General features: G+C 41.1%; 1 protein-coding gene across 2 annotated transcripts in view; it reads left to right on the forward strand.

Moving 5' to 3' along the window:
• USP32 (ubiquitin specific peptidase 32) overlaps nt 1–22399 on the forward strand; it is a 278060-nt gene that overhangs the window by 190961 nt on the left and 64700 nt on the right. For both annotated transcript variants that reach the window (XM_077296233.1, XM_077296234.1), the window contains exons 18-22: nt 9628–9709; nt 11681–11755; nt 12114–12252; nt 18746–18851; nt 21824–21997. In XM_077296233.1, coding sequence (XP_077152348.1) covers nt 9628–9709; nt 11681–11755; nt 12114–12252; nt 18746–18851; nt 21824–21997 — 576 coding nt within the window. The remainder of the gene's footprint in view (nt 1–9627; nt 9710–11680; nt 11756–12113; nt 12253–18745; nt 18852–21823; nt 21998–22399) is intronic.

Here is a 22399-nt window from a genome sequence, read left to right on the forward strand (position 1 = left end):
CCTGCCCCCTGCAATAGCGCAGTTATACAGTACCTATTCTGCCCTGCTATGGGCATTGCTTTTATCCTTCTTCTGCGCTTTCAAGTCACCACTACTCCCGCTCCAGTAACGTTCGGCATGTTCGATAATAAGGTGCTCTCCCCACGTACAGTGCCTCGCCTGCGCAGAAGAAGGAAGAACCAATGCCCATATTAGAGCAGAAACGTCAAGTATAATCGCGCTATTGCAGGGCGCAGGCACGGGATCCCGAGACACCCCAGTGCCTGGAAGAACGTATTACCATAAGGGAATAAAAAAGGATCTCTCCACAGCAAGCCCACAGATATGAGACATACAAGTTTGACTATTTTAACCATTCTTAAACCTGCATTCCCATTTTAATAGGTTACATAAATCCAAGGGCGTGACAGATTCATATATATATATATATATATATATATATATATATATATATATATATATATATATATATATATATATATATATATATATATATATATACCGTATATGCTCGAGTATTAGCCGACCCGAGTATAAGCCGACCCCCCTAATTTTGCCACAAAAAACTGGGAAAACTTATTGACTCGAGTATAAGCCTAGGGGGGAAAATGCAGCAGCTACCGGTAAATGTCAAAAGTAATAATAGATACCAATAAAAGTAAAATTAATTGAGACATCAGTAGGTTGTGTCTTTGAATATCCATATTGAATCAGGAGCCCCATATAATGCTCCATACTGTTCATTATGGCCCCATAAGATGTTCCATATTAAAATATGCCCCATATAATCCTGCATAAAGGTTAATAAAGGCCCCATAAGATGCTCCATAGACACATTTGCCCAATATAATGCTGCACAAATGCTGATTATGGCCCCATAAGATGCTCTATAAAGATATTTGCCCCTTATAGTGCTGCACAAACGTTATGGCCCTATAAGATGCTCCATACAGACACTTGCCCCATATGCTGTAGTGCCCTACAAATGTTAATTATGGCCCCAAACAGACACTTGCCCCATATAGTGCTGCACAAACATTATGTCCCTATATAGTGCTGCAGAAACGTTATGGCCCCATATAGTGCTGCAGAAACGTTATGGCCCCATATAGTGCTGCAGAAACGTTATGGCCCCATATAGTGCTGCAGAAACGTTATGGCCCCATATAGTGCTGCAGAAACGTTATGGCCCCATATAGTGTTGCAGGAATGTTATGGCCCCATATAGTGCTGCAGGAATGTTATGGCCCCATATAGTGCTGCAGGAATGTTATGGCCCCCATATAGTGCTGCAGGAATGTTATGGCCCCCATATAGTTCTGCAGGAATGTTATGGCCCCATATAGTGCTGCAGGAACGTTATGGCCCCATATAGTGCTGCAGGAACGTTATGGCCCCATATAGTGCTGCAGAAACGTTATGGCCCCATATAGTGCTGCAGAAACGTTATGGCCCCATATAGTGCTGCAGAAACGTTATGGCCCCATATAGTGTTGCAGGAATGTTATGGCCCCATATAGTGCTGCAGGAATGTTATGGCCCCATATAGTGCTGCAGGAATGTTATGGCCCAATATAGTGCTGCAGGAATGTTATGGCCCCATATAGTGCTGCAGGAATGTTATGGTCCCATATAGTGCTCCAGGAACGTTATGGCCCCATATAGTGCTGCAGGAACGTTATGCCCCCATATAGTGCTGCAGGAATGTTATGGCCCCCATATAGTGCTGCTGGAATGTTATGGCCCCATATAGTGCTGCAGGAATGTTATGGCCCCATATAGTGCTCCAGGAACGTTATGGCCCCATATAGTGCTCCAGGAACGTTATGGCCCCATATAGTGCTGCAGGAATGTTATGGCCCCCATATAGTGCTGCTGGAATGTTATGGCCCCATATAGTGCTGCAGGAACGTTATGGCCCCATATAGTGCTGCAGGAATGTTATGGCCCCATATAGTGCTGCAGGAATGTTATGGCCCCATATAGTGCTGCAGGAACGTTATGGCCCCATAGATGCTCCATACAGACACTTGCCCCATTTGCTGCGATAAAAAAAATAAATCACATACTGACCTCTCCGTCGCTCAGGCCCCCGCACTTTCAATAGTCACCTGCTCCTCGTTCCGGCGCTGATCTGTCTCCAGCACTGACGTTCAGCAGAGGGCGCGCACTGACCACGTCACCGCGCCCTCTGACCTCAGCGTCACTGCTGGAGACAGATCGGCGCCCGGAACGAGGAGCAGGTGACTATCGCGCAGCGCTGCGCTCCCCTCCCCGTATACTCACCTGGTCCTGCCGCTGTGTCGATCTTGCTTCCCCAACGCTGCAGCGCTTCATCCTGTACTCAGCGGTCACATGGTCCCGCTGATTACAGTAATGAATATGCGGCTCCACCCCTATGGGAGGTGGAGCCGAATATTCATTTACTGTAATGAGCGGGACCATGTGACCGCTGAGTACAGGAAGAAGCTGAAGCTGCTGCTGCCGGCGCCGGGGAAACAGGGACCGCGCCTGGACTAGGTGAGTATTTTTAGACAGCCCCCGCTCCCCCTCCCCTGCCGACCCCCGGTATGACTCGAGTATAAGCCGAGAGGGGCTGAAAATCTCGGCTTATACTCGAGTATATACAGTATGTGTGTGTGTGTGTGTGTATGTATATATATATATATATATATATATATATATATATACATATATATATATATATATATATATATATATATATATATATATATATATATAAAATATATATTACGCCGTAGCTCTAGTTCCCTTTTATAAGGAGTATCACCTTAACAATTAATATCATACTCACAGCAAGCAGTGTTCAGCTTTTTCCATAAGGGGTCAGGGGACCAACATTCAGATAAATGAGTGATCCCCTATTGATACCATTGCCTGTCAGGAATTAGTAGCATAATTTGTGACTATGCAAATAATGTTTAAAGATGTGAATACACCTTTAAATGGAATCTCTCACCAGGATTGTGCTACTGCATCTGAGCGCAGCGTGAGTGGAGACCCTGATTCCAGTAATCTAACTTACTGGGTTGCTTGCTGCAGTTTTTATAAAAAGTTTTCTCTGCTGCAGATCTACCAGTGCTCTGGATACCGAGCTCTGTATAATCCCGACCACACCATTGATTGGCATCTTTTTTTTGTACACCTCGAATAGGCAGATAGCTGACAATCAGTTGTGGGGGCAGGGTTTATACAGAGCTCATGAATATGCAGGACTACATGGCAGCAGGTTTACTAGTCCTCTGATAATCATCTCCCACTAACAAAACAGTGATTTTATCTAAACTACAGCAAGCAGCCCAGTAAGTGACACATTGCTGGAATCTGGGTCTTTGTCTTTAGTTTACTCTGCTCTCAGATTAAAGGAAATCTGTCAGCGGGTTTTTGCAATGTAAGCTGAAAACAACACGCTATAGTGGTTAAAAGACAGATTTAAACGATGCCTCTCTTATTAAGCTTCGAGGTTTTGTTTGCTTGCAATGTTTTAGCACCAGTAGTTTATTATTGCTGTGACTAGTTGGTCTGTGAGCCTTGGTCCAACACTCCCCCTTCTGTGATAGGCACCTCACGGACTATAGACATTGTATGCAGAGCCTGGTGTGGGCAGGGTTAGCTGTGGTGTGGGCGGGGTTATCTTCCTCAGCTCTGCTGCATTACTAAATCTAAAAACTGTGTCAGAACGGCTGCACCCAGAAATCTAAGTGATACATTGTTGGATTCAGCTTCTCTTTACCTACATCAGGCTGCTCTCAGATGAGGTAGCAAAATCCTGCTGACAGATTCCCTTTAAGTGGTGAAACCTGGGTGACAATCCCTTTAAATGTTGGAGTCTTTAAGGAGTTGGAGCTGCATTTAATTTCATTATATCATTTCCCAGCACACAAATAAATACGTGGTTTTCCTTCCCTGCTCTTATACTCTCTTATATGCCCATTTTGCATGGAAATGTTCTGTAGACATATCCCAAGTGACTGACCCTTGACTGTGCAGTAAAAGTGCTTCATGGAATGATTTGTGCTGCGGGTTGTTTATATGGTAAGAGACTCGGGCTGGAATTATTAATGCACTAATGGGATGTTTCAAGGAGATCATATAAACTGCAGATGTATAAAGATGCCTTAAACTATTCTAGGGATTTCTATAGCGTAATGCTATGTGGCACATGCTTATTATTTCAGAAGCCACTCAGTCTTATTCAGGCAGTTGTTCTAGAGCGCTCTGTAGTCGTCATTTACGCTGTCATAGAAATGTTAAGAAGTGCTAAATAGCCCTTCCCATGATGATCTGAAGTCTGGCAAGTATACGCAGAATTGCCAGTGCATCAAAGAATAGTTGTCATATTGTTTTGGTAAAGCGGTAGCATTGTCTTGGAACGTGGCAGACTGTTTTCTTGGAGCCAAACATTTGACTTGCCACTTTTTGGAGAAAAGATGAGCACAAAAATAATAATAGTTCTGTAAAACAGAGTTTCCTTGCCCACAGCTGTAGCGAAGCATATACACCCACTGCAAAAAATCAGTATTTCTAGAAACGAAAGCACCAATCTGGAGACTAGTAGTAACTCCAGGACTGACTTGTGGCGTTAGTTGTCCCACTCATTGCTTCTTTTCTCTGTTCTACCACATGTGACTGTCCACGTCAGTGTTTTCCGTGTGGGCCAGAAGTCATTTTACATTTGCCAGCCTGGTGAAAAACTCACAAGCTTTCATAGAAATCGTGATTTTTAGCCCGTGAAGTGGACATTGGGTAATGTAAGTAGTTAGGTCATATGGTATAGTCAAGGAGCAAGGTCATGTGGTATAGTCAAGGAGCAAGGTCATGTGGTATAGTGAAGGAGCAAGGACGTGTGGTTTGGTCAAGGAGCAAGGTCATGTGGTATGGTCAAGGAGCAAGGTCGTGTGGTATAGTCAAGGAGCAAGGACGTGTGGTTTAGTCAAGGAGCAAGGTCGTGTGGTATAGTCAAGGAGCAAGGACGTGTGGTTTAGTCAAGGAGAAAGGACGTGTGGTTTAGTCAAGGAGCAAGGACGTGTGGTTTAGTCAAGGAGCAAGGTCATGTGGTATAGTCAAGGAGCAAGGTCATGTGGTATAGTCAAGGAGCGGAACAAAGCCTTTATCCTGTATACACATTCATACATGTCTCACACATATGTTTTAATAAATATTGGTTCATTGTTGATGTTACATTAATATAATTTGTCCCTGTTAAAGGGGTTTTCTGAGGCTACTTGCTTCCACTTCTGGAGGTGAGCAGTGCTGACGACATGCCACGTGCACGTGTCGAAGAGGACAAGTGAATAATACCTGCTAAACGTGTACTTGTTCTGGTATGTGTATGGATACAGGATGTCACCAGTTTTGCTGGTGTCTTGATGTGGAAGTGAGTAGAGCCGGACAACCCTGGGGTCTTTTGGCTCTTTTCCATCTTAATACTCTCTGCAGCCCATCTACACATGAATACACTGGGAATGCGCCAGCAACCACTAGTTTTATTAACATGAACTGTTTGAATATGCTTCTCTTTAATAAATTCTGTACTTTTACAACGTACTTGCATAAATATTAATGTATTGCAATATTCCAAATATGTTACATATACATAGTGATTTTTTTCATAATGTGTAGACAATTTGGCCAAGTTAAAGGGGTTGTCTCTTACTTGGGAACCCCCTTTCACAAGCCCTAAGTTTCCCCTTGTAAAATAATGACCCCTATACTTCCCTCCAGTGTAGTTTCACTGGCTGTACCAGGGATCCCGTGACATAATGTCATGAAATCCCTGCTGTCAATCAGCTCTGGCTTCACTCTTCCTGCCTTCAGACAAACTACATGCTTCTGGAGAAAGGGAGAACTACTGCTCTCTCATATCTGCAGGATGTATGTGACTCATCCGAAGTCGGGAAGAGTGAAGCCACATGAGAAAATAGAGAACGGGTGCACTACTGTCAATATTTTCTGAAACTATTAGGACGGGGTTGCAATACCTAGTCTGTCACCAGTGAACCACAAAAAGGGGGAGAGGAGAAAGACTAGACTGATAATGGTATGCACATCCACATGAGAAAATGTAAGAAAACGTTTATTTCACCTTGAACACAATAAATTTAAAAACATTTAAAATACAGCACGCAACCCAATAACCATCACCCCCACAAAGACGGACTAAATAGACCTAAAAAAAAGTGAAGCCAGCACTGATTGAACAGAGACTACTTAAAAAGCAGCTCCTACCCCTTCAAATAAAATCCAGTGAAATCTGCGCTTCCAAATCCAAATGCCCCTCTCCTTCTTAGCGCCACTGTGCCTAAACCACAATAAGCGGACAGTTGTTTGGTGTTATTGTAGTGGGGAGAGCCCACTTAACAATTTACGGAGTGTGTCTCCAGAAGCACAAGGTGGGCACAATGTATGGGGGCACCACACTGAATGATGACACAGTGTATGGGTGCAAAACTCCAGAATTCTCTATAAAAAGGCATGGCATGAATGTTACAAGCTGTTGCAGCTGTAAATAAATTCATTGAGAGGTGCAATTTCTACAGTGGGGTCACTTTGGGGGTTTTCTGCTGCTCTTGCACCTTAGGGGCTCTACAAATGTCACCTACATACTATTCTGGGGCTCAAAAAGCTGACGACATATGATGCATCACCACATTCTGGAGAAATTGTGCAAAAAATTGTGGGGTCCAGTTTCACCTATTAACTCTTGTCTAAGTGACAAATTTGCGACAAATAAAAAAAAAAAAAAAAATGTTACCAATAAAATGTTAGATTTTCACTTACCAATGCTATAAACTTTTGCGAGGTACATGTGCTTTCAAAATGCTCACGATACCCCTAGATGAATAACATAAACAGTGAATTTTTCAATACGGGTCACTTGTGTGGGTTTCTGCTATTCTGGCACCTCAGTGGCTCGGCTAATGGCGCCCACAATCTGTTCAAACGCAATCTGCATTCTAAAAGGCAAGTAGCGCACCTAACCATCCGATCCCCGTCATGTGCTCAAACAGTAGTGTACAAGCACATGTGGAATGCTGCCACATTCAATAAAAATTGCATAACAAATTATGGGGTCCATTTTGTCTTATTACCCCTTGTGGAAAAAATGTGGTGATCATACCATATTTTAGTTTAAAAAAAAATATATATATTTTTTTTTTTCCCACATCTATTTGGCTATAAAGTTTTGTGAATTATTTGTAGGTTAAAAATGCTTAGTACACCCCTAGATGAATTCCTTGAGGAGTCTAGTTTCCAAAATCGGGTCACTTTTTTTTTCATTTTTGCTGTTTTGGCACTTTAAGGGATCTGCAAATACAACGTGGCATTCACAATCTATTCCAAACTAAATTACTCTCCAAAAATCAATAGCTCTCTTGCTTTTCTGAGCCCTGTCATTTGCCCAAACAGTTTTTGACCACATATGGGGTATCATCGTGCTCAGGAGAAATTGCTTAACAAATTTTCCTCCTAATATCCATTGTGAAAATTACGCATCCACATTTTAAAAAAAGTTCTTTGAAGCCCCTAATAGGTTCAAAATGCTGAACACAGCCCTATATTAATTCCTTGATGGGTCTAGTTTCCAAAATGGGGTCACTTGTGAAGAATTTTCTGCTTTTGGGCGCTTTAGGAGCACCTGCAAGTAAGGCATGGCGCCCGCAATCTATTTCTGCAAAATTTGCGTCCCAAAATTCAAATGGCGTGCTCAGAGGAAATTGGGTAACAAATTGTGGGGTCCATTTTCTTGTACTATTCTTTGTAAAAGTACAAAAGTTGGGGCTAAAGCAACATTTTAGAGTAACTTTTTTTTTCTTATTTGACTTTGCATTAATTCCTGTGTAGCAACTAAAAGGTTAATTATTACTAACAATGCCAACAGTGTTCCTTAAATCAACCTATAACAATAGTATAGGATGCAGCTGTTCAATTAGAACACATAACTCCCATAGACCTATGGACGCAAACTGATACAAATTACTATGCCAAAAATGATAAAATAATTGTTTATTTAGATATTCAAAAAGTGCTGAGGGATAAATTATCCATGTACACTGTTGGACCAAAGGAGCACAATTGCAGGCATCACTAACGTTTAAACAACCTATGCAAATCAGTAAAGAAAATGGGCTAACCCAGTGCATTCCTGAACCCCAATGCGCGTTTCGCCCTGCTTCCTCAGGGGGCTTATCACATGTTTGCAATATTCATCCTTAGTATACATGAGGTTTAGTTTATGAATATATAATGGGTGAATGCACCGAATAGGCTCTGAATTCTGCAATATATAGAACTAAAATACTAGGTATCCCTCTCATTTACGCCATTGTTGATGTAAACTGTATACACGTTTTTAAGTTACTATTGCATGACATTGTTTTTGTAAGGTGGTCCTCCACCCATGTGCAGCCCATCAATGCACTCTTGCTTTTTAATCTGTCTGTTATTGTTATTTTGGACAGATCTAATTAAAGAATGATTATAACATTTTTGGCGTAGTAATTTGCTCCAGTTTGCATCTCTAGGACTTTGGTCTGTGGGAGTTGTTTATATGTTAAAAAAAAAAAAAAAATTCCTGAGAACAGTTTTCAAACATTTGAGGGGTGCGGTCACTTTTGGGACTTTTCCCTCAAAGTCCATTTAAATCGGAGTTGGTCCCTAAAGACACAGCTTTTGTAAATTTCTTGAAAAAACAAAAAATTGCTGCTAAACATTTAACCCTTCTAACATCCTAACAAAATAAATTGACGTTTGAAAAATGATGGCAATGTAAAGTGGGAAATGTTATTTATTATTTATTAATCATTTAGTACAGTATGACTAACTAGGTTAAGGATATAAAGATTGAAAGTTTGAAAATTGCGTATTTTTCTAAATTTTCACTCAAATTCTGATATTTTGACAAATAAATGCAAAACATATTGATCTAAATTTACCACTAATATTAAGTACAATGTGTACGTGGGTTACGTTGAAGTGTTCCAGAGTTCTTACCACATGACGTGACACTGGTCAGATTTTAAAAACTTGTCCCGATCACGAACGTTAAAATCGGTTAGGTCACTAAGCGTTAAATTGCTTTTTAGTACTAATATTATAGATTGTGTTTTATATTAAACAGAATTGATATTCTTAGTGTTTTTCCAATTTTCTTTGTCTAGTTTGAAAAGTAAGGGCTAATTCAGGTATTTTTGTAGTACACAAAAAAATTAAAAAATTTACATTTTTTTTTTTATCAGAGTTTGGTCTGTGTCAATTTTTACTATCAGAGTTTCATTAGTTTTTCTGATTTTCTTTTTTATTATTTTGTGCGAGAAGATTTGTTCTTTTATCAAACAAATTTGAATATTGGACAGGACTAGGATGCTGCTAGGGCAACATTTTATGGACCCAAACACTGGAAGGTTTAATCTGAGTTTGGAACCAAAAACTGACTAGTCTCCATTATTTTGATGACAATTCGGCCCAAAAAAAATACTTTGGAATGTGAATAGCTGTACAGACGATATAGGGTAGGAGCTTGATCTGTGGAAATCATGGCCAGATGTCATATGTGAAATATGGAAGTCAGAAAAAGTTTCAAGAGTTTCTTCTTTTTTTTTCTAGAACTATCTAACGCTGTTAGATGATGAAGACCATAAACTGGAATATCTGAAAATCCAGGATGAACAGCACTTGGTGATAGAAGGTGATTAAACCTTGTGAAATATCAAATGGTAGCAAATGTAAAATACCTGTTAATGGAAATCTTCCATGGATTTGGCATTAAATATTTATCTGTATAGTAGAATATAAACAGTATATGTGAACCCCAGACATAAGTGATCTATGGTGTATTGTTGCTACTTACTTCTTCCCGCAGATCTGATCCTCCAAATCAGTATAGGACTCTTGAGTTTCATGGATCTCATTCACAAAATTGATCACATTCGGGAATTTGTATTCATCAGATGTTTGAATAAATGTCGTTAATTCATTGGGTTTGTGTTCCGTCTGGTACAAAATTGGGCAAAACATGAATGTGTGAATGCGGCCTTATTTTCCAAAAAAAGGAGTATAAACCAACTCCACCTTACCCTTTTCTCCCTCTACTGCCACATCATTGTGCCTTTTGCCTTCTTAAGATAATATAGTAACATAGTTATTAAGGTTGAAGGAAGACTTTAAGTCCATCTAGTTCAACCCATAGCCTAACATGCCCTAACATGTTGATCCAGGGGAAGGCAAAAAAAACCATGTGGCAAAGAGTAAGCTCCACCTTGGGGAAAAAAATTCCTTCCCGACCCCACACACGGCAATCAGACTAGTTCCCTGGATCAATGCCCTAACAAGGAATCTAATATATATACCCTGTAACATTATACTTTTCCAGAAAGGTATCCAGTCCCCTCTTAAATTTAAGTAACGAATCACTCATTACAACATCATACGGCAGAGAGTTCCATAGTCTCACTGCTCTTACAGTAAAGAATCCGCGTCTGTTATTATGCTTAAACCTTCTTTCCTCCTCTTTACCATAAGGTAAAAGCTATCTCTCCCTATGCGGTTCCCCTCAAAATCAGACGCTGGTTTGAGACAAAATCCACGGTAGAAATCCAGGGCTTGAACACTTAAATTTCTGCTGCAGATTTGCATTTTGCTTTGCCCTAACTAACCCCTTTGAATGAGGCTAATCCCAATATTTCTACCCCCTGCTGGATTCCATGCCAAGACCACCCAAAACAGATCTGCTTGAACTACCATTGAAAACAATTCCACGTAATTTCTTGCTGACTTTAGCAGAAAAAGTGAATTCATACGAAAAATCAGCCGTGTGAGTGTGTTTTTACAATTTTTTTCATAGACACTGGTGAATTTAGCTATGTATGGCAAATAAAATGGCAGAAAAAAGTAACAAATTAGTGAAAGTCACATTTGTGCAAAAAAGTGAATGCAGTTTAGAGGGAGAGGACACGCAGCTTGATAAGTTTCCTTTCATTTATGCCACAAAGTGACTTACATTTCATTTTCTGACCATGAGACAGATGAGAATAGACTGTGTATGGAAAAAAACCCCTCACAGGTTGAATAATGTTCTGGCGACCTGCAGCTGCCTCTGGTGGGATCCCAGGGCCTTATTGCATTCAATGTGCAACTCTATGCAATGAGCTCCTAGGCTCCCTCTTGTGGTTGCTGCAGGTACTTGGCATGTAATGTTACATTTTTCTTTTCCGACGGTTTGGAGCGTTGCTTCCGAAACTTAATGTTCCAATCAAAAATATTTAACATTTTAAATTTGAAGCGGAATTCACTCATGGCTGATTTAATTTTAAATAGGGTTGTTTGGTAGCAAGCACATGCTTTTCTGCAAGCTTCATTCATCTAGATGAATTCGATATTCTCAGGAATCTGTGCAATAAAATTTGTGAATCCTCCCTTAGATTAAAAAAAAATGAATTACTTTTTAGTGTTGAAACTCATCTTAACGTTTTATACTAAGAGAAGAAGCAGATATACTGTATGTTGGCACACAAAATGATATACTAAGGTGTAGTACTCTATCCTATGTATAGTGCACCCTGGGGTAAAGTCCTGCAAGTATATACACTTTAATATTCTGATCAGTAATGTGTGTTATTGACAAATGTCTGTTTTTAAATATTTTACCCGTTACTTTTAGTTCGGAACAAAGATATGAGTTGGCCAGAAGAAATGTCATTTATTGCAAACAGCAGTAAAATTGATAGGCATAAAGGTAAGCCAGGAAGTTATCACATGTCATTTTGTTTAGATTTTGTATTCATCTTTTTAGGTAAACCAGTTTAATAGTAAAGATGTTTTTCTGAGACTACAATATTGATGGCCGGAGTTTGGCTTCCGACATACTCGCTGATTAGTGGAGCCACAGATCCCCAACAAGTGCCACCCTTTCTCAAACTTCAATAGTTTACCAGGCTCTTATGCATCTTGAACCATGACTAGTATACAATAAGAGACATGGTGCTTCTCAATCAGCTGCTCGTAGGTGGTGTGTTTTAGCCAGATTACAAAATGTGTCTCTAGTAGTTTGGATTTATATAATTGTCTTTTTTTTTATCTTTTGCCACTTCTAGTTCCCACTGAAAAGGGAGCAACAGGACTCAGTAACTTGGGGAACACTTGTTTTATGAACTCCAGTATCCAGTGTGTCAGCAACACCCAGCCTCTAACCAAGTACTTCATCTCAGGGAGACATTTGTATGAGCTTAACAGGTAATGAAGGATAGAGATAGATGGAAAGATAGTGCGCTGTGAGGTCTTCAGAGCTTGGGCTATTTTTTTTATAACCTAACCCTGCTTTACTCTCATGTGCTCTTTGGTTGTTATGATACTGTTTAAAGCCCTACTCCTTCAAGGCACTGTATGTATTGTATATGTGTGCGTTTGTATGTGTGTATGTAAGATAGATTTTATAAAAAAATATATAATTATATACACACGCAAACTAAGTGTGAGTGCATTTCTAACCCGGATTTAAAAAGGAAGTGTCTGCCTGTATTATCAAAGTTTTTATCCTCTTAATATATTGCAATCATCATATTATATAGCACTGTGTATTTACAATTGCTGATTTTATCCTTCTACCCAGTTAATTATTCTCTTTTCTCTTCTGTATGTAGAAACAGGAAGTCTGTTTTCCCTGCAGCTATCATTCCTCTTTTCAACTCCCGACCCAATTGCTCGCCTCCTCCCTCCTGCCAGAAACATTTGCATTGACTTATGACTAATACAGGGAAAATTGACCTCCTGTTTCTACATAGATCTTAGAAGGATTCAGCTACTCAGTTTTTAATCACATGATGTCATGGAAAACAGAAGAATTAAGTGGGTAGAAGAGCAAAATGAGCAGTTGTAAGTATGCAGTGCCATATACTGTAATGTTATGACTGCAAAGAGGATACAAGTTTTTAACCCCTTTCTGACATCAGACGTACTATCCCGTCGAGGTGGGGTGGGCCCGTATGACCACCGACGGGATATTACGTCATACGCGATCGGCCGCGCTCACGGGGGGAGCGCGGCCGATCGCGGCCGGGTGTCAGCTGCATATCGCAGCTGACATCCGGCACTATGTGCCAGGAGCGGTCACGGACCGCCCCCAGCACATTAACCCCCGGCACACCGCGATCAAACATGATCGCGGTGTACTGGCGGTACAGGGAAGCATCGCGCAGGGAGGGGGCTCCCTGCGTGCTTCCCTGAGACCCCCGGAGCAACGCGATGTGATCGCGTTGCTCCGAGGGTCTCCTACCTCCCTCCTCGCCGCAGGTCCCGGATCCAAGATGGCCGCGGCATCCGGGTCCTGCAGGGAGGGAGGTGGCTTACCGAGTGCCTGCTCAGAGCAGGCGCTGGTAAGTCTGCAGCCCTGCACAGCAGATCGCAGATCTGACAGAGTGCTGTGCACACTGTCAGATCACCGATCTGTAATGTCCCCCCCTGGGACAAAGTAAAAAAGTTTTAAAAAAAATTCTTCACGTGTGTAAAAAAAAAAAAAAAAAATCCTAAATAAAGAAAAAAAAAAAATATTTATTATTCCCATAAATACATTTCTTTAGCTAAATAAAAAAAAAAAACAATAAAAGTACACATATTTAGTATCCCCGCGTCCGTAACGAGTTAACCCCTTCACTAAACACCGTAAGAAAAAAAAGAGGCAAAAAACGCTTTATTATCATACCGCCGAACAAAAAGTGGAATAACACGCGATCAAAAAGACTGATATAAATAACCATGGTACCGCTGAAAACGTCATCTTGTCCCGCAAAAAACGAGCCACCATACAGCATCATCAGCAAAAAATAAAAAAGTTATAGTCCTGAGAATAAAGCGATACCAAAATAATTATTTTTTCTATAAAATAGTTTTTATCGTATAAAAGCGCCAAAAAATAAAAAAATGATATAAATGAGATATCGCTGTAATCGTACTGACCCGACGAATAAAACTGCTTTATCAATTTTACCAAACGCGGAACGGTATAAACGCCTCCCCCAAAAGAAATTCATGAATAGCTGGTTTTTGATCACTCTGCCTCACAAAAATCGGAATAAAAAGCGATCAAAAAATGTCACGTGTCCGAAAATGTTACCAATAAAAACGTCAACTCGTCCCGCAAAAAATAAGATCTCACATGACTCTGTGGACTCAAATATGGAAAAATTATAGCTCTCAAAATGTGGTAACGCAAAAAATATTTTTTGCAATGAAAAGCGTCTTTCAGTGCATGACGGCTGCCAATCATAAAAATCCGCTAAAAAACCCGCTATAAAAGTAAATCAAACCCCCCTTCATCACCCCCTTAGTTAGGGAAAAATAAAAAAATAAAAAAAATGTATTTATTTCCATTTTCCCATTAGGGTTAGGGCTAGGGTTAGGGCTAGGGTTAGGGCTAGGGTTAGGGCTAGGGTTAGGGCTAGGGTTGGGGCTAGGGTTAGGGCTAGGGTTAGGGCTAGGGTTGGGGCTAGGGTTGGGGCTAGGGTTGGGGCTAGGGTTAGGGCTAGGGTTAGGGCTAGGGTTAGGGCTAGGGTTAGGGCTAGTGTTACGGCTAGTGTTAGGGCTAGTGATAGGGCTAGGGTTATTGTTAGGGCTAGGGTTGGGGCTACAGTTAGGGTTGGGGCTAAAGATAGGGTTAGGGTTTGGATTACATTTACGGTTGGGAATAGGGTTGGGTGTGTCTGGGTTAGAGGTGTGGTTAGGGTTACTGTTGGGATTAGGGTAAGGGGTGTGTTTGGATTAGGGTTTCAGTTATAATTGGGGGGTTTCCACTGTTTAGGCACATCAGGGGCTCTCCAAACGGGACATGGCATCCCATCTCAATTCCAGCCAATTCTGCGTTGAAAAAGGAAAACGGTGCTCCTTCCCTTCAGAGCTCTCCCGTGTGCCCAAACAGGGTTTACCCCAACATATGGGGTATCAGCGTACTCAGGAGTCAGGACAAGTTGGACATCATCTTTTGGGGTCCAATTTCTCCTGCTACCCTTGGGAAAATACAAAACTGGGGGCCAAAAAATAAGTTTTGTGGGAAAAAAAAGTTTTTTTATTTTCACGGCTCTGCGTTATAAACTGTAGTGAAACACTTGGGGGTTCAAAGCTCTCAAAACACATCTAGATAAGTTCCTTGGGGGGTCTAGTTTCCAATATGGGGTCACTTGTGGGGGGTTTGTACTGTTTGGGTACATCAGGGGCTCTGCAAATGCAACGTGACGCCTGCAGACCAATCCATTTAAGTCTGCATTCCAAATGGCGCTCTTTCCCTTCCGAGCTCTGTCATGCGCCCAAACAGTGGTTCCCCCCCACATATGGGGTATCAGCGTACTCAGGACAAATTGGACAACAACTTTTGGGGTCCAATTTATCCTGATACCCTTGTGAAAATACAAAACTGGGGGCTAAAAAAAAATTTTTGTGAAAAAAAAAAAAAAAGAATTTTTATTTTCACGGCTCTGCGTTATAAACTGTAGTGAAACACTTGGGGGTTCAAAGCTCTCAAAACACATCTAGATAAGTTCCTTAGGGGGTCTACTTTCCAAAATGGTGTCACTTGTGGGGGTTTTTAATGTTTAGGCACATCAGGGGCTCTCCAAACGCAACATGGCATCCCATCTTAATTCCAGTCAATTTTGCATTGAAAAGTAAAATAGCGCTCCTTCCCTTCCGAGCTCTGCTATGCGCCCAAACAGTGGTTTACCCCCACATATGGGGTATCGTCGTACTCAGGACAAATTGCACAACAACTTTTGTGGTCTAATTTCTTCTCTTACCCTTGGGGAAATAAAAAAATGGGGGCGAAAAGATCATTTTTGTGAAAAAATATGATTTTTTATTTTTACGGCTCTGCATTATAAACTTCTGTGAAGCACTTGTTGGGTCAAAGTGCTCACCACACATCTAGATAAGTTCCTTAGGGGGTCTACTTTCCAAAATGGTGTCACTTGTGGGGGTTTTCAATGTTTAGGCACATCAGGGGCTCTCCAAGTGCAACATGGCGTCCCATCTCAATTCCAGTCAATTTTGCATTGAAAAGTCAAATGGCGCTCCTTTCCTTCCGAGCTCTGCCATGCGCCCAAACAGTGGTTTACCCCCACATATGGGGTATCAGCGTACTCAGGACAAATTGTACAACAACTTTTGGGGTCTATTTTCTCCTGTTACCCTTGGTAAAATAAAACAAATTGGAGCTGAAATAAATTTTGTGTGAAAAAAAGTTAAATGTTCATTTTTATTTAAACATTCCAAAAATTCCTGTGAAACACCTGAAGAGTTAATAAACTTCTTGAAAGTGGTTTTGAGTACCTTGAGGGGTGCAGTTTTTAGAATGGTGTCACACTTGGGTATTTTCTGTCATATAGACCCCTCAAAATGACTTCAAATGAGATGTGGTCCCTAAAAAAAAAAATGGTGTTGTAAAAATGAGAAATTGCTGGTCAACTTTTAACCCTTATAACTCCGTCACAAAAAAAATATTTTGGTTCCAAAATTGTGCTGATGTAAAGTAGACATGTGGGAAATGTTACTTATTAAGTATTTTGCGTGACATATGTCTGTGATTTAAGGGCATAAAAATTCAAAGTTGGAAAATTGCAAAATTTTCAAAATTTTCGCCAAATATTCGTTTTTTTCACAAATAAATGCAAGTTATATCGAAGAAATTTTACCACTATCATGAAGTACAATATGTCACGAGAAAACAATGTCAGAATCGCCAAGATCCGTTGAAGCGTTCCAGAGTTATAACCTCATAAAGGGACAGTGGTCAGAATTGTAAAAATTGGCCCGGTCATTAACGTGCAAACCACCCTTGGGGGTGAAGGGGTTAATGGGATTGCTTCTTTAACGTTGTTGGAATTTGAGGTTTCAGGTCACTGTTGTGCATGTAGAGAGATTTATCACCTAACCACCACATGCACATATATACAATGACATAACTAACTGTGTATGTACCCGTATTTTTCGTACTATAAGACGCACCGGACTATAAGGTGCACCCAGGTTTTAGAGGTGGAAAATAGGGAAAAAAAATATTTGAAGCAAAAAAGGCAGTAAAATATTTAATAACATGAACATACTATTATATGTGGTGTTATTAAATATAATAGTATGTTATTATGTTGGAAGCTACGGGACCAGTGTGGTGGCTGTAAAGTACTATATGAAGACGCTGGAGGGTGAGTATAAGAATGGGGCCCAGGGCTTATATTTAAAGCACCACTCCAGCACTGAAAAATAACACTGGAGTGCTGCTGTGAGATCCCATTGGGAGAACTATAACTCCCAGCATGTCCTGCAGATCTTATAGCATGCTGGGAGTTATAGTTCACCACAGGAGTGGCAGAGTGCTTTATTGTGTGTTGTAATGATTAACCTTTTAATTGTGGCAGCCAGCCAGCTGTGGTGAGGTAAAATGCTGGAGCATCCCATCCCATGACACCACAGAGCGCTCCCTCTTGTTGCCTCTCCACAGCACAGGAGGAAGCCTGCAGATTGTAGTGGGGAGTCTGAAGGACCTGTGATGACATCAGAAGAGGGAGGGCTCTGAGCTGGCATGTGATGCTCCAGCCCGCCCTCTTCATGACATCACACAGGTCCTTGTGCTGGAGCACTCAGCATCCAGCACAGCCAGGCAGGCAGGTATGCAGCGATCTTGTCCCCTCCGGCCCCTGCTGCCTCCTCCTCCACCAGACACACAGATCTCCCCAGCTGCTGCAGGAAACCAGCACTGGGGAAACCATGTGTGTCCCTGCTTAAGTGAAGGACTATTTATTTGCTGTTCCCAGCTCACCACTCAGCTGACAGGTGGGCGGGGAAGCAGCTAATGAATATTCACTGCACTTTAATGATCGGGACCATGTGGTTTCACCAGTGCTGATTTCTGAAGCTGGGCAGGGACATTTTTCTGGCTCCCAGTGGAATCCCACTCGCTGCTGCCCCCTCCCCACGTTACATCCCTACCATAAGACGCACCCACACTTTCCTCCCAAATTCGGAGGAAAAAAAGTGCGTCTTATGGTCAGAAAAATACGGTGTATATATATATAGTTTGGACACACCTCATTTAAAGATATTTCTGTATTTTCATGACTATGAAAATTGTACAATCACACTGAAGGCATCAAAACTATGAATTAACATATGTGGAATTATATTCTTAACAAAAAAGTGTGAAACAACTGAATTTATGTCTTATATTCTAATGGACATTAGACCAGTGTAAATCTGTGCTTTGGTCTGATGAGTCCAAATAAGTTTTATTATACTCGCCTCCCTGGCATCGCGCTCCTACCTACCTACCAAAGTACTGCAGTGCGCAGGCGCTGGGAAAGGTCAGAGAGGCCCTGCACCTGTGCACTGCAGTGCTTTATTCTGCCATCAACAGGGCAGAGAAGTATGCCTGCGAAGGAGCGCGATGCCAGGGAGCGATGAAGAAGCAGGAGGGTGCGGCGTCGAGAAGCGCTGGACCCGGACCTGCGACACCCATCGGACCGGACCGCCCCCCAGGTGAGTATAATATAACTTATTTTTTTTTTACTTGCCGGTCGGATCGGGGGTTTATCTACAGCATTATAGAATGCTATAGATAAGTATTGAAAGGCAGTGGCCGCATCTTATAGTGGCAAAATCTGCTGACAGGTTCCCTTTAAGTTAAATTGCAACAATGATCAGGTTGTTGTAGCAGAAGAGTTAATGAATGGACTTTTTGTCGTTCTAGAACAAACCCCATCGGAATGAAAGGGCACATGGCAAAGTGCTATGGAGACTTGGTTCAGGAGCTGTGGAGTGGCACACAAAAGAATGTGGCTCCTCTTAAGCTAAGGGTAAGCGGTTACACCTTACTTGTCACGTAATTCCTGATTTATTCCTTGCTAACAGCCTCTGAACTAGATAGACATGTTGAGACTTGTGCTTATTAACTTATCAAGCCTTTATTACCAAAGTATTCGTTATACTCCTTTGTAATAAAGTGCCATCACCCCCCAAGTACACCATGTCTGACCAACCTTTACCCTGACATCTGCTCTTCAGATTACTTTATTATGCCATCTTGCTTACATATTGGTTTGGCCACCCGTAATCTAAGATGTTCATGCAGTTGGCGCTTATCATTTGTTCTATTAATTGTGTTTTACTTTTAGCACCTAGCATCTTCTGTAAATGGGTTTTTCCGGATGTAAGTTTTGTTTTAGCTTAGTCTTATTCTTGAGCAATTTAGAGGCCTGTCAGTACCATGTACCACGTGGGATGTTCCTTCAAGTCCATACTTCGCAATCTGTACAGACATGGCATTGAGAAAAACTTTTTCTTTAAATCTTTATCTTGGAGTATTGTTTTTAAGTTTAATTGATATATAACATTTCTGTATTTTATATGGTATTTTTATCTATATCAATATTTAATCCCTTGTCAACATATGACTTCCTGGTACCATATGAGTCATCATATGTCGGGGCTCCGTCTTTGAAGTGGGATCAGAAGCTGAGCCTGCATTACTCCTGGCAGACATTGGTTGTGTTATTCAACCATCACATGCCTCTAACAGCAGCTAGCAGAGCGGTGTTATCTTCTTAAATACTACTGTCAATCAGCGACCGTTCCAAGTGGCTATCGGCCTGTCTAGTGACGCAATTTAGTGGTGCTGATGGGTTGCCTCAGCAGCCAGGGTTCTTCTGAAGACCTCTGTGCCTTTAATTATGGTGCTTTTGTGCATGGCGCTCATATGATTACGATTTTCATTACATAAAACATTACTGTGGTATTGCAGTATATAGTGTTAACGATCAGATGATCACAGGTTCAAGTCCCCTAAGACCCTAAGGGGACTTGCAAGTGTAAAAAAAAAAAAAAAAATCAAATTACCCCCCTTCCACCATTAAAATAAAAAAAAATGAACAAACATATTTGGTATTTTTACGTCTGCAAAAGTCTGGTATATCAAAATGTGAATTTAACCCAATTGGTAAAAGGAAAAAATTGTACCCCCAGAATTGTGTTTTTACGGTCACTCCAACAGTGTAAAAAAACCCCGCCAAATAGTATTAATACAAATGTCCAGTTTGGGTGCAATAAACAAGTCCTTAAACAACTCCATCAACTGAAAAAAATGAAATAGTTATGGGTCTTGGGACGTGGCAACACCAGAAAATGTTTTTATTTTTAAGAATTAGAATTTTTTGTCTTGTTAGTTGTTTTTTTTGCCACTTTAACAAAAAAATAATAATTTAGAATCTTTGTAATGGCACTGATGTGGGGAATCATATTTCTAGGTGACTTTACCGCACAATGCTGTAAAACAAAACCTAAAAGAAAAAAAATGGAGGGTTTTTTTTGCGCAGTTTCATCGCCTTAAATTTTTTTCCCCAGTTTTCTAGGATGTTGGATTTTTACTAAGAATAGTGTCATTCAAAGCTGCAGCTCATCCCGCTAAAAAATGTGGAAAGAAAAATAAGGTTATGGCTTTGACTCTTGGAAGAGGGAAAGGGAAAGCTAAAACGCGAAAAAAAAAGGAAAATAGCCCGGTTGGGTAGTAGTTAAAGAGGTTTTCCGAGATTTAAATGGGGGAATAAAAGACAACAGCAAATGTAAAAAAGGAATATAAATCCTGTTGTTCAATATCACCAAGGACCCAGAAAATCTATATACTATGTACATTCACACGGTTATTATCCACTGCCACTATCAAATGCAAAGGTAGAAATCTGTCACCCCCAAAATCGCTGGTGAGGTAAGCTCACCGGCATCAGGGGCTTATCTACAGCATTCTGTAATGCTGTAGATAAGCGCCCGATGTTACCTGAAAGAGGAGAAAAAGAGGTTATAATATACTCACCCAGGGGCGGTCCCGTCAAATTGGGCATCTCAGGTCCGCTCCGGCGCCTCCTATCTTCATTCCATGACGTCCTCTTCTGGTCTCCACGCCGCGGCTTCGGCGCAGGCGTACTTTGCCTGCCCTGTTGAGGGCAGAGCAAAGTACTGCAGTGCGCAGGCGCCGGGCCTCTCTGATCTTTCTCGGTGCCTGCGCACTGCAGTACTTTGCTCTGCCCTCAACAGGGCAAAGTACGCCTGTGCCGAATCCGCGGTGCGGAGACCAGAAGAGGACGTCATGGAATCAAGATGGGAGGCGCCGGAGCGGACCGGAGACACCCATCCGACCGGACCGCACCGGGACCGCCCCTGGGTGAGTATAATCTAACGTGTCTTTCTCCTCTTTCAGGTAACATCGGGGGCTTATCTACAGCATTACAGAATGCTGTAGATAAGCCCCTGATGCCGGTGAGCTTACCTCACCAGCCATTTTGGGGGTGACAGGTTTGCTTTAAGAACTTAAACTCTACGTACACTGACCGACCTGCGTCAATAAGCGCTGTAAACTTTTACCAATCTGCGGCCATTTAATAACCTGTTTACACAGGCAGATAGCACTTCAGATACACAATGAACAATCTTTAGTAAATTGCTGGGTGCACACTGGCTGCCATTGTTCTGTGTACACAGCACGATGTGCTGCCCATAACTATAATCTTTTATGCTGCACATAAGATCATTTGACCAGAAGAACGTGCGTATACACTGAAAGGTTATCAAGCTAAGGCTAGCCTTCTTAAGAATGTTCAGTCATTATAATCTTTCAGTGTGTATGGACCTTAACTTTTCATGGAATGGTCATTTATTTCCTTAGATGATTTAATTTTCTAAAGGTTTAGAACAGAAATATCTTGGTTCTAGTTTGCAGATTTTCATGTTCTCGATAACAATTTAAAATTAATCTTGTATGTTCTTATTCTACTTACAGTGGACAATAGCCAAGTATGCCCCTCGGTTCAATGGCTTTCAGCAGCAGGACTCCCAAGAGCTGCTTGCATTTCTTCTTGATGGCCTCCATGAAGATCTCAATAGAGTCCATGACAAGCCTTATGTTGAACTCAAGGACAGTGATGGACGACCAGACTGGGAAGTTGCCGCAGAGGTCAGTTATAACATGATGCAAGCTTTTTAGACAAGTGTTATTTAGTCTGTCCCCTATGTCCAATGTTATATTTGTTTTGTCCAATGTGAAGTGCAAAGAAAAATGTTATTCACTGTCAGAAATAGTGACTTAAGATAATTACTGATAGATAACAGAATTCGAATAGTTTCTATTTAAATATGAGTACATTTTTAGCAACTTAAAAGGAATCTGTCAGTAGGATCAACCCTTCTAAGCCATCTGTATGAGTATGTAGGTCATAGGAAGCTAAATAAAATGTTATCTTGAAATCATTGATCTGATGTCTTATTCCAGAGATATCCACGTTTTTCTTATATGTAAATGAGCTGTTAAAGTCTGAGCCCAACACTGATCTGCATGAGAATCTGCCTCCAGAGATTA

Source organism: Ranitomeya variabilis, chromosome 3 (genome assembly GCF_051348905.1).
Source record: "Ranitomeya variabilis isolate aRanVar5 chromosome 3, aRanVar5.hap1, whole genome shotgun sequence".
NCBI classification, from domain to species: domain Eukaryota; kingdom Metazoa; phylum Chordata; class Amphibia; order Anura; family Dendrobatidae; genus Ranitomeya; species Ranitomeya variabilis.